This window comes from Salmo trutta, chromosome 5 (genome assembly GCF_901001165.1).
Source record: "Salmo trutta chromosome 5, fSalTru1.1, whole genome shotgun sequence".
Lineage (NCBI taxonomy): Eukaryota > Metazoa > Chordata > Actinopteri > Salmoniformes > Salmonidae > Salmo > Salmo trutta.
Window position 1 is genome coordinate 66,667,013 of NC_042961.1, and position 11,270 is coordinate 66,678,282.

Genomic DNA, 11,270 nt, shown 5'->3' on the forward strand with positions numbered 1-11,270 from the left:
GTGATAGTAGAGCAGGGGCCTGAGGGCACACACTTAATATGTTGTGAAATCTGTAATGAATATATGGTAATGTTTTTAAAACGTATAACTTAATAAATACTTTGTGGGCTGAGTCGCACTGCGTTGGCTGAGTCCTACAGCATGGGCTGTCCTGTTCTGGTTTGTGAATTCATTACAATTTGTGACACAAAGGGGAAGGTAAAAAAGAATGGGGAAATGGTTTAGAAAAAAACAGACATAAAAATAGAGCCTTACTGAAACACATGTTATTCCTATCACTCTCTATTGGCCTCGGCATACTCACAGGGAGCCTCTCAGGATCCCTCGAAACTGGACCCATCTTCCTCTACTACTCTCTTCAATGCCTATGAAGATTCCTTCATAGAAAATGACTCAATTAAAAGTGAAAGTCACCCAGTAAAATATTACTTGAGAAAAGTATTCGGTTTTAAATATACTAAAGTATCAAAAATAAAAGTATAAATCATTTCAAATTCCTTATACTATTCCTTATATAAATTCCTTATACTAAGCAAACCAGACGGCACCATTTTCTTGTTGTTTTTAATTTAATTACAGATAGCCAGTGTCACACTCCAACACTCAGACATAATTTACAAAGAAAGCGTTTGTGTTTAGGGAGTCTGCCAGATCAGAGGCAGTATGGATGACCAGGGATGTTCTCTTTTAAGTGTGTGAATTGGACCATTTTTCTGTTCTGCTAATCATTCAAAATGTAATGATTACTTTTGGGTGTCAGGGAAAATGTACGGAGTAAAAAGTACATTATTTTCTTTAGGAATGTAGTGAAGTTGTCAAAAACATAAATAGTAAAGTAAAGATACCCAAAAAAAACGAATTAGTATTTCTTTGAAGTATTTTTACTTAAGTACTTTACATCATTGGCTAATGGCGGACATCGGGATCTCTCGTTGGGTTAATGAGGCAACTAGTCACACCTGTGACAGATCCTTTAAAAGGAGAGGTGGAAGAGTAGACCATAACTCACAGACAACAGAGAGAAGACCAGTGAATCCCTTGGAAGAGTGCAGAAGGTGAGATTGTATCATTATTTAATAGACTATCTGCATCTCAAATGGCACCTTAATCTTATGTGGCCCTGGTCAAATGTAGTGCACTATATAGGGTGCCATTTTGTGGAGTGACCCCCTGCATTTAAGAGCATAGACTAATAGTTACCTTTGCAGTAACTGGGTAGTCTCTGACTACATCTAGGCTGCTTCCCAATCCCTATGTAGTGCATTATGGGCCCTTGCCAAAGATGGTTCACTACATAAGAAATGAGGAGCCATCTGTGAAGGATGCATATTCCTGTGTGCCAGGCTTATCTATTGTATGTGGTTGAAGAGATGATACCTGAGTTTTGACAGAAGACTAGTAGCACCGTGTTGCCAATACTCGGTTCTTGGGGTCCTCAGGACTGGGTTTAGAAAATGCTGCCTTAGCAGTTGCTTAAGTGTTGTAATTAACACAGGGTTTCCTTAACCTCTCCTCTAGTTCCACCAGCCACTCCACTGACTTGTAATATTCCAGTACTATCACAGCTGATTAAAATTCTCATCTAATCCTCTCTTTTAGGAGACCTATCATCATGGCGACATTGACCATCATTCTGCTTATCAGCACGGTTTTTGCTCTCGGAGGTAAGAGTTACATGCCTCACACCTGCATTTTAATTAACATTAGTGGGTGTTGCTCTGTCCTATTTCACACATGCAGGTGTGAATTGGAAATGTTTTCATAACCGCTTCTCCATGGGACACCCTCTGACACTGGAATAATGAAGGTTGTGCCTTGCTGAAGGGAACATAGATGGATATACCAACTTGTCGGTTCACTGACATGAACTACTGGCCCAACTCTCTAACCGCTAGGCTACCTGCCACTTTTCTAGTTCCAGACATGTATATCGGTGTCTAGATGCTGGACTGAGGTATTCTGATATGAATAGTTTAATCATTCAACTGTATGTATGACTGGCTTGTCTAGCAACTATCAAGAAATGACACTGAACAATTTACCCCCACTTTTACAGTCTTAGTGTCATCAGCAGTTATACAAAACACAGAAACTGAATTTTGACTGCATGGCCCTTTAAACAAGTAGCAGAATTTCTATTTTTTTAGCCAGGAAGTCCCTAGGTTGCATCTGAAATGGAACCCTGTTCCGTATAAACTACTTCTGACCAGGGCCCATAGGGGAGTAGGGTCCCACACGGGATGCAGCCCAAGCTTCCAGAATGTTATGTCTACGTTACAATGTATGTTACCTGTGTGTCCAGATGCAATGAAACGACCCAAGACCCCTTGTGAGCGTGCTAGAGATGCTGTGATAAATGGCCCGCCTGGAGTCTACGTCCCCACGTGTGACTGCCAGGGAGAATACACCCCTGAGCAACACTGGGGATCTACAGGTTACCGCTCACTCAGTCTTGTACAGCTAACCTTGTGGGGACACACAATTCAGTCCCATTTAAAATCCTATTTCCTCTACCCTTAACACAAAAACCGTACCTTAATTCTAACCTTAACCCCCTTGGAAATAGCATTTGACCTCATGGGGACTAACAAAATGTCACATGTTTGTTTACTTTTCTTGTGGGGACTTATGCAACAGCTTTTTAACATGTCCACTTCTGGTAGGTTCCTCTTGGTGTGTTACCAGAACTGGACAAAAGATCCTGGGTACTGAGACTCCACCAGGCACTGCTTCTGTCAAATGTGCATGCAGGTACACTCACTCACTAAATGTTCATTCTTTGCAGCTTGTTCTGAGTGTTAATATTTGTTTTTGTTTAATTATAGTGGTTCTCGCAGATGAGAGGCAGTGGAACCAAGCCGTTGAGAAGACTTTGCAAAAACATTGGCATTACTTTGATGCTTGTCTTTACAGTACTATGGGCGTTGATTCACATTCTATATGAATAAATCCAGATCTAAAATTGTTGCTTCAATTTCTTTATTGTTGGTGTGATATGCTGAACCAGTCCATTTCTGGGAAATGGAAGGAATAAGGCTATGGTGACCGTATTACCACCACACCTGTGGTCATGAGGCAGTCACTTCCATGTGACCACTTAGTCATGGTAATTAGGCTTTTCCAAGCTATGATGCTGCTGATGGTCATTAGTAGCCTACTATACTTGATAACTGCCTGGTACTCAGCACTTTATATCCCTCTAATCACTGACATCAATGTAATTGCAAATCAACTATTGGTCACATGCAGGTTAATAGCAGATGTTGTGGGTGTAGCAAAATGCTTGTGCTTCTAGCTCCGACAGTGCAGTAATATCTAACAAATTACACAACGTGTATACACTTAAGTAGGAATGAATAAAGACTATAAACCTATGGAAGAAGTCAGAGCGGAATGTCTTAAGATACAGTGTGTATATACATATGAGATGAGGAATGGCAGATATGTAAATAGTATTGACGTGGCCAGTGACCTAGCCGCTTCCTATAGGCAGCAGCCTCTAAAGTGCTAGTGATGGCCTTGAGAGAGTAGCTATTAAGTCTCTCGGTTCTGGCTTGGATGCACCTGTACTGACTTTTCCTTCTAGATGATAGTGGGGTGAACAGGCAGTGGCTCGGGTGGTTGCCCTTGATCTTTTTTGCCTGTCGGTGACATTGGGTGCTGTAGGTTTCCTGGAGGGGGGATAATTTGCCCCCGGTAATTCCTTGGGCAGACCGCACCACCCTCTGACGAGCGTTGGCGGCAATACAGCCTGACAGGATGCTTTCAACTGTGTATCTGTAAAAATGTGTGGGTTTTAGGTGACCAGCCAAATTTCTTTAGCCACAAGGTTGACGAGGCTCTGTTGTGCCTTCACCACACTGTGTGGGTGGTTCATTTGTCTGTCAGTGACGTGTACGCCAAGGAACTTGAAGCTTTCCACCTTCTCCACTGTGGTCCTGTCAATGTAGATAAGGGGGTGTACCCTCTGCTGTTTCCTGAAGTGCACGATCATCTCCTTTTGTTGACATTGAGTGAGAGGTTGTTAACCAGGCACTACACTCCCAGAGCCGCCCTCCCTGTAGGCTGTCTCATCATTGGTAATCAAGCCTTTAGGGTTGTCTGCAAACTTGATTGTGTTGGAGGCGTGCTTGGCCACGCGGTCATGGGTGAACAGGGAGTACAGGAGGGGGCTTAGCACTCACCCTTGTGCGACTGCAGTATTGAGAATCAGCGGAGTGGAGGTGATGTTTCCTACCTTCAGCACCTGGGGGCGGCCTGTATCTAAGTCCAAGACCCAGTTGCACAGGGTGTGGTTCAGGGCCTCGAGCTTAATGATTATTAAATGCGGTGGTTCGTGCGAATGCTACCATCTATCCACAGTTTCTGGTTAGGGTATTGAATAGTACGAAGCACGGGCACTTCCTGTTTGAGTTTCTGCCTATAGGACAGGAGGAGCAAGATGGAGTCGTGGTCAGAATTGCTGAAAGGAGGGCGGGGGAGGGCCTTGTAAGCATCCCGGAAGTTTAAATAGCAATGGTCGACTGTCTTAGCAGCGCGAGTTGGACAGTCAATATGTTGATAGAACTTCGGCAGCGTAGTCCTTACATTTGCTTTGTTAAAGTCCCCAGCTACAATAAATGCAGCCTCAGGATATGTGGTTTCCAGTTTGCATAAAGTCCAATCAAGTTATTTTGACGGCCGTCGGTTTCGGCTTGAGGTGGCAAGGAAACGGACGTGGCGAAGACGGAGGAGAATTTTCTTGGGAGATAATATGGTTGGCAATTAATTGTGTGTTCTAGGTCGGTTGAACAAAATGACTTGAGTTCCTGTATGTTCCTAGAATTACACCATGAGTCATTAATCGTGAAACACGCCCTTCTGCTTGCCCGAGAGATATATTTTCCTGTGTGCGCGATGTACTGAGAATCCAGCTGGCTTTAACCGACTCCGACAGAGTATCCCGAGAGAGCCATGTTTCCGTGAAACAAAGTATGTTACAGGACCCGATGTCTCTCTGGAAAGAAATCCTTGCTCTAAGCTCATCAACTTTCTTAAAACCTCTTACATCTAGACGTTCCGCTAGCGGAACACCACTCCAATATCCAATGATTGGGCGTGGCGCGAAATACAAACTCCTCGAAAATCCGAAAACTTCCATTTTTCAAACATATGACAATTTACACCATTTAAAAGACAAGACTCTCCTTTATCTAACCACACTGTCCGATTTCAAAAAGGCTTTACAACAAAAGCAAAACATTAGATTATGTCAGCAGAGTACCCAGCCAGAAATAATCAGACACCCATTTTTCAAGCTAGCATGTAATGTCACAAAAACCAAAACCACAGCTAAATGCAGCACTAACCTTTGATGATCTTCGTCAGATGACACTCCTAGGACATTATGTTATACAATACATGCATGTTTTGTTCAATCAAGTACATATTTATATCAAAAACCAGCTTTTTACATTAGCATGTGACGTTCAGAACTAGTATTCCCACCGAACACTTCCGGTGAATTTACTAAATTACTCACAATAAACGTTCACAAAAACATAATTTTTTTTTAAAGAATTATAGATACAGAACCCCTTTATGCAATCGCGGTGTCCGATTTTAAAATAGCTTTTCGGTGAAAGCACAGTTTGCAATATTCTGAGTAGATAGCTCGCCATCACGAGCTAGCTAATTTGACACCCACCAAGTTTGGTACTCACCAAACTCAGATTTACCAAAAGAAACATTGGATTACCTTTGCTGTTCATCAGAATGCACTCCCAGGACTTCTACTTCAATAACAAATGTTGGTTTGGTTCCAAATAATCCATAGTTATATCCAAATAGCGGCGTTTTGTTCGGGCATTCAAGACACTATCCGAAGGGTGACGAAGGGTGACGCGTATCGTGACAAAAAAATTCAAAATATTCCATTACCGTACTTCGAAGCTTGTCAAACGCTGTTTAAAATCAATTTTTATGTGATTTTTCTCGTAAAATAGCGATAATATTTTGACCGGGAAACCCTGTTTTCGTTCAAAGGTCTCAAAGTTGAAAATGGAGTCGTCTCGTGCACGCGCAAGCCCGTCTCATTGTTCTCAGATCGACCACTTACCAAGTGCGCTACTGTTTTTCAGCCAGAGACTGCAAAGTCATCATTTAACGTTCTGGCGCCTTCTGAGAGCCTATGGGAGCGTTAGAAAATGTCACGTTACAGCAGAGATCATTTGTTTTGGATAGAGATGACAAAGAAGCCCAAGAAATGGTCAGACAGGGTACTTCCTGTACAGAATCTTCTCAGGTTTTGGCTTGCCATTTGAGTTCTGTTATACTCACAGACACCATTCAAACAGTTTTAGAAACTTTTGAGTGTTTTCTATCCAAAGCTACTAATGTGAACATCTGCCTAAAATAATTAGCTTCCTCTTTTAAAAGATAATTCGGAGAATCATAGACGACTCCGTCTTCAGTAACGAGTTTCTGCAAATTATTTTTGTTAGTGTTCCTGTATTGGAGATTCAGGAAGAATTTGGTGCATTTTTCTCCATATTCCATCCAGTTTGCTTTATTTTTGTAATAGATTACATTAGATCGTTCTTGAATAAGTTCCTCAAGTTCTTTTGTTTTTCCTCTAACTTATTTTGTATCTCTGTAGTATCATTTTTATTGCTATCTACCTGTACTATTAGTTCATGGATTTCCCTTGTTAGTCTTGTCTCTTTAGCCAGAAACGTTTTTTTTTATGGGTGGTGGTCCCCAGCATCAAGATATGTGTCGTCCCAAGTCCTCCTGGCCGTGCTGAAGCTCCAGTTTCAACAGTTCTGCCTGCGGCTATGGAGCCTTGACCTGTTCACCGCACATGCTACCTGTCCCAGACCTGCTGTTTTCAACTCTCTAGAGACAGCAGGAGCGATAGAGATACTCGGAATGATCGGCTATGAAAAGCCAACTGACATTTACTGACTTGTTGACCTGTTGCACCCTCGACAACCACTGTGATTATTATTATTTGACCCTGCTGGTCATCTATGAACATTTGAACATCTTGGCCATGTTCTGTTTTAATCGCCACCCGGCACAGCCAGAAGAGGACTGGCCACCCCTCATAGCCTGGTTCCTCGCTAGGTTTCTTCCTTGGTTCTGGCCTTTCTAGGGAGTTTTTCCTATCCACCGTGCTTCTACACCTGCATTGCTTGCTGTTTGGGGTTTTAGACTGGGTTTCTGTACATCACTTTGTGACATCAGCTGATGTAAGAAGGGCTTTAAAAATACATTTGATTGATTTGATTGATTGCAAGTGATGCACAATCCAGCTACGCTCTGAAGACGCAAGTCTACATGGGCTGAGATGCAAGTTTACGTGGACTGAGTTATAACGTGTGGGCTGTGTCCTGTTCTGGAGAGTGAATTCATGACATTTTGTGACACAAAAAAGGGGAGGGTATAAAAGAATGGGGAAAGGGATAGAAAAAAAAACAGAAAACAAAAATTGCCCTACCAACTAACCATACACACATTAAAACATCACCACTATTCCAGTACCTGAACCTGTCTGAACATAGACCCATTAAAACCTCCCACTATTCCACTACCTGAACCTATCTGACTATAGACCCATTAAAATCTCACCACTATTGCACTACTTGACCCTATCTGACCATAGACCCATTAAAACCTCACCACTATTCCACTACATGACCCTATCTGATACTAGACCAATTATAACCTCACCACTATTCCACTACTTGGCCCTATCTGATTCTAGACCCATTAAAACCTCACCACTGTTCCACTACATGACCCTATCTGATACTAGACCCATTATAACCTCATCACTATTCCACTAATTGGCCCTATCTGATTCTAGACCCATTAAAACCTCACCACTATTCCACTACTTGGGTCTATCTTATCCTACAGCAGGCCGGCAGCCTGGGAGAACGGGACACTATCGTTCATCACACCTTGTAACTGTTCTGCTGTAAAATCTCGTAACCCAAGGAGTTTTATGCAGCTGCCACCACAACATACATTTTCTGTGATTTATGTTCTAATCTGCGGTACAGTTGATCACCATGGCTATGAATGCTAAGAAACCAACCTTACTGAAACACGTTATTCCTATCACTCTCTATTGGGAACGGCATACTCACAAGGAGCCTCTCAGGATCCCTCGATACTGGAGCCATCTTCCTCTACTACTCTCTTTACTGCCTATGAAGATACCTTCAGAGAAAATTTCTCAAGTAAAAGTTAAAATCACCCAGTAAATATTACTTGAGCAAAGGTTTAAAATTATTCCGTTTTAAATATACTGAAGTATCAATATTAAATGTCATTGATCAAATATACTTAAGTATCAAAGCAAAAGTATAAATCATTTCAAATTCCTTTTCTTGTTTTTTTAAATATAATTATGGATAGCCAGGGGCATACTCCAACACTCAGTCACAATCTACAACAAAGCATTTGTGTTTAGTGAGTCTGACAGGTCAGAGGCAGCAGGGATGACCATGGACATTCTCTTGATAAGTGTGTGAATTTGACCATTTTTCTGTCCTGCTAATCATTCAAAATGTAACGAATACTTTTGGGTGTCAGGGAAAATGTATGGAGTTAAAAGTACATTATTTTCTTTAGGAATGTAGTTAAGTGAAAGTTGTCAAAAATATAAATAGTAAAGTAAAGTTACCCCCCAAAAACGACTTAAGTACTACTTTAAAGTATTTCTACTTAAGTTGTTTACACCACCAGCTAATGGCCAACATCGGGATCTCTCGTTGGGTTAATGAGGCAACTAGTCACACCTGTGACAGGTCCTTTAAAAGGAGAGGTGGAAGAGGTAGACCATAACTCACAGACAACAGAGAGACAACCAGTGAATCCCTTGGAAGAGTGCAGAAGGTGAGCGTGCATCATTATTCAGCTGCATCTCAAATGGTACCTTAATGTTATGTGGCCTGGTCAAACGTAGTGCACTATATACTTGGTACATTTTGTGGAGCGGCCCCCTGGATTTAATAGCGTAGACTAATCCGTACCTTTGCAGTAAATGGGTAGTCTCTGACAATATCTATAATGCTTCCCATTCCTTATGTAGTGCATTGTAGGCCCTCGTCAAAGGTAGTTCACTACATAAGGAGTGAGGAGTCATTTGGGAAGGATACATATTCCTGTGTGCAAGGCTAATCTACTATGTGGTTGAAGAAATGATACTTGCGGCTGTCAGAAGACTAGTAGCACTGTGTTGCGACTACTTGGTTCTTGGGGGTCCTCAGGACTGGGTTTAGAAATTGCTGCTTTGGCAGTTATTTAAGGTTTGTACTTACAGTGTTTCCTTAACCTCTCCTCTAGTACCCACAGCCATTCCAGATGATTTAAAATGCTCAACTAATCTCACTCTTGTTCTCTCTCTCAGGAGACTTTCACCATGGCAATATTGACCATCATTCTGCTTGTCAGCACAGCTTTTGCTCTGGGAGGTAAGAGTGACATACCTCACACCTACTCACCAACACTTTAATAAAAACATCTGTTGGTGTTGCTCTGTTCTACTTCACACACATGTAGGTATTAATACGCAGGTGTGAATTGGACATGTGTTTCTATTCATACCCGGTTCTCCAATGGACACCCTCTGAGGGGTCAGCCATTATCAACCGTGACACTGGAGAAATGAAGGTTGTGCCTTGCTGAAGGGCACATAGATGGATATATCAACTTGTCAGCTCACTGACTTGAACTTCTGGCCTTATCTCTAACTGCTAGGCTACCTGCCACTCGTCTAGTTCCAGAGATGTATATTGGTGTCTAGATGCTGGACTGAGGTGTTCTGATATGAATGGCTTGATCTTTGAACTGGATGTATAGTTGCTAGACAATCCAATCATCAGGCAATAACTACAATTTACCCCCACTTTCAGTCTTAGTTTCATCAGCTGTTATATGAAAGACACACTGAATTTTGACTACATAGGCAATATAAACATGTAGCTGAACTTCAATATTTAGCCAGGAAGTACGTAGGTTGCATCTGAAATGGAACTCTATTCTGGCTAATATATATTCTGCCCTTACATTGTCCTGCAGTGTTATTGTATGTCCACATTACAATGTATGTTACCTGTGTCCAGATGCTATAATACGACCCAGGACCCCCTGTGAGGATGCTATAGATGGCGCGGTGATACGACCCAAGACCCCCTGTGAGGATGCTAGAGATGCTGCTATAAATGGCCCAAATGGCGCCTACATCCCCACGTGTGACCACCATGGACAATACACCCCTAAGCAATGTTCGGGCTCTACAGGTTAACACTGACGCACACTAAATTCTCCAATTCAGTTGAATGTGACAATTCAATGTGTTTATATGCAACATGTCTATTTCTGGTAGGTTACTGTTGGTGTGTGACCAGTACTGGACAGAAGATCCAGGGTACAGAGACCCCACCAGGAACTGCTAGCAACTGTTCCAGCAAGGTGCGTGTGTATATACATACTCATTCACTAAATGTTACTTCTTGCAGCTGGTTCTTGATGTGTCTAATTGTAGATGAAAGGTGTTGGAACTAAGATGTAGAAGACTGACAGTTGTCTTTACTGTACTACAGGAACTGATTCACATTCAATACAAGAAGGAATCCAGAGATTAAACTGTTGATTTACTTACTTTATTGTTGGTGTGATTATCTGAACCAGTCCATTTCTGGGAAATAGAGGAAGGAGTAGGACTGTATTGCCAATACACTTGTGGTTACAGGACATGAAGGCAGTCAAATTCCATGTGACCATGTAGTAGTTAGGCTTCTCCAAGCTCTGATGCTGGTGATGGTCATTAGTAGCCTACCACACTTGCTAACTGCCTGGTACTCAGCACTCTATTGTCCCTCATCAACTCTAATTGGTGGAAATCAGAAAGATGGACAGCTTAGAAGGGGGTTGTGGGGTTTAGTCACGTGCACAGGCAAGGCCTTATTAATGCCTATGGCTCTTGGGTCCATGATATGGGGTGTCAGCCTACTCGGTGACACCCACAGAACAAAACTGAAAGAGTTTACAAATATTAGCATCCTAACTCTGATTGCAGGACTTGGACTGTGGAATCAAATCTGTCAGTATTTCCTTTTTTGTGGATTTCTCTTTATATATTCATTTAACTCTATGGCAGCTTTGGTCCTCCATAGACATCAAAATGTCATTCCAATATATACAGAGTCCACAGTCAAAACCATGCTACTCTGAGGCTGAAGAATTGTTCCAGGCCACAGAGGGATGAAAGACCCCTT

At 42.0% G+C, this 11,270-nt stretch overlaps 1 protein-coding gene across 1 annotated transcript; it reads left to right on the forward strand.

Moving 5' to 3' along the window:
- Positions 1 to 884: 884 nt before the first annotated feature.
- LOC115194867 (nidogen-2-like) lies at positions 885 to 10,629 on the forward strand. The gene is made up of 7 exons (XM_029754798.1): positions 885 to 1,055; positions 1,600 to 1,664; positions 2,303 to 2,434; positions 2,664 to 2,743; positions 10,148 to 10,292; positions 10,379 to 10,464; positions 10,538 to 10,629. The coding sequence occupies exons 1-7, from the start codon at positions 910 to 912 to the stop codon at positions 10,562 to 10,564; spliced, it is 681 nt and encodes a 226-aa protein (XP_029610658.1). The 5' UTR covers positions 885 to 909; the 3' UTR covers positions 10,565 to 10,629.
- Positions 10,630 to 11,270: the final 641 nt, after the last annotated feature.

Excerpts from the sequence above, each read along its gene's own strand:
- LOC115194867 (XM_029754798.1), top strand. The coding sequence starts at position 910 with ATGGCGGACATCGGGATCTCTCGTTGGGTTAATGAGGCAACTAGTCAC. Across the intron at positions 1,056-1,599 it reads CCCTTGGAAGAGTGCAGAAG|GAGACCTATCATCATGGCGA; the intron begins GTGAGATTGTAT and ends CCTCTCTTTTAG. Across the intron at positions 2,435-2,663 it reads GCAACACTGGGGATCTACAG|GTTCCTCTTGGTGTGTTACC; the intron begins GTTACCGCTCAC and ends CACTTCTGGTAG.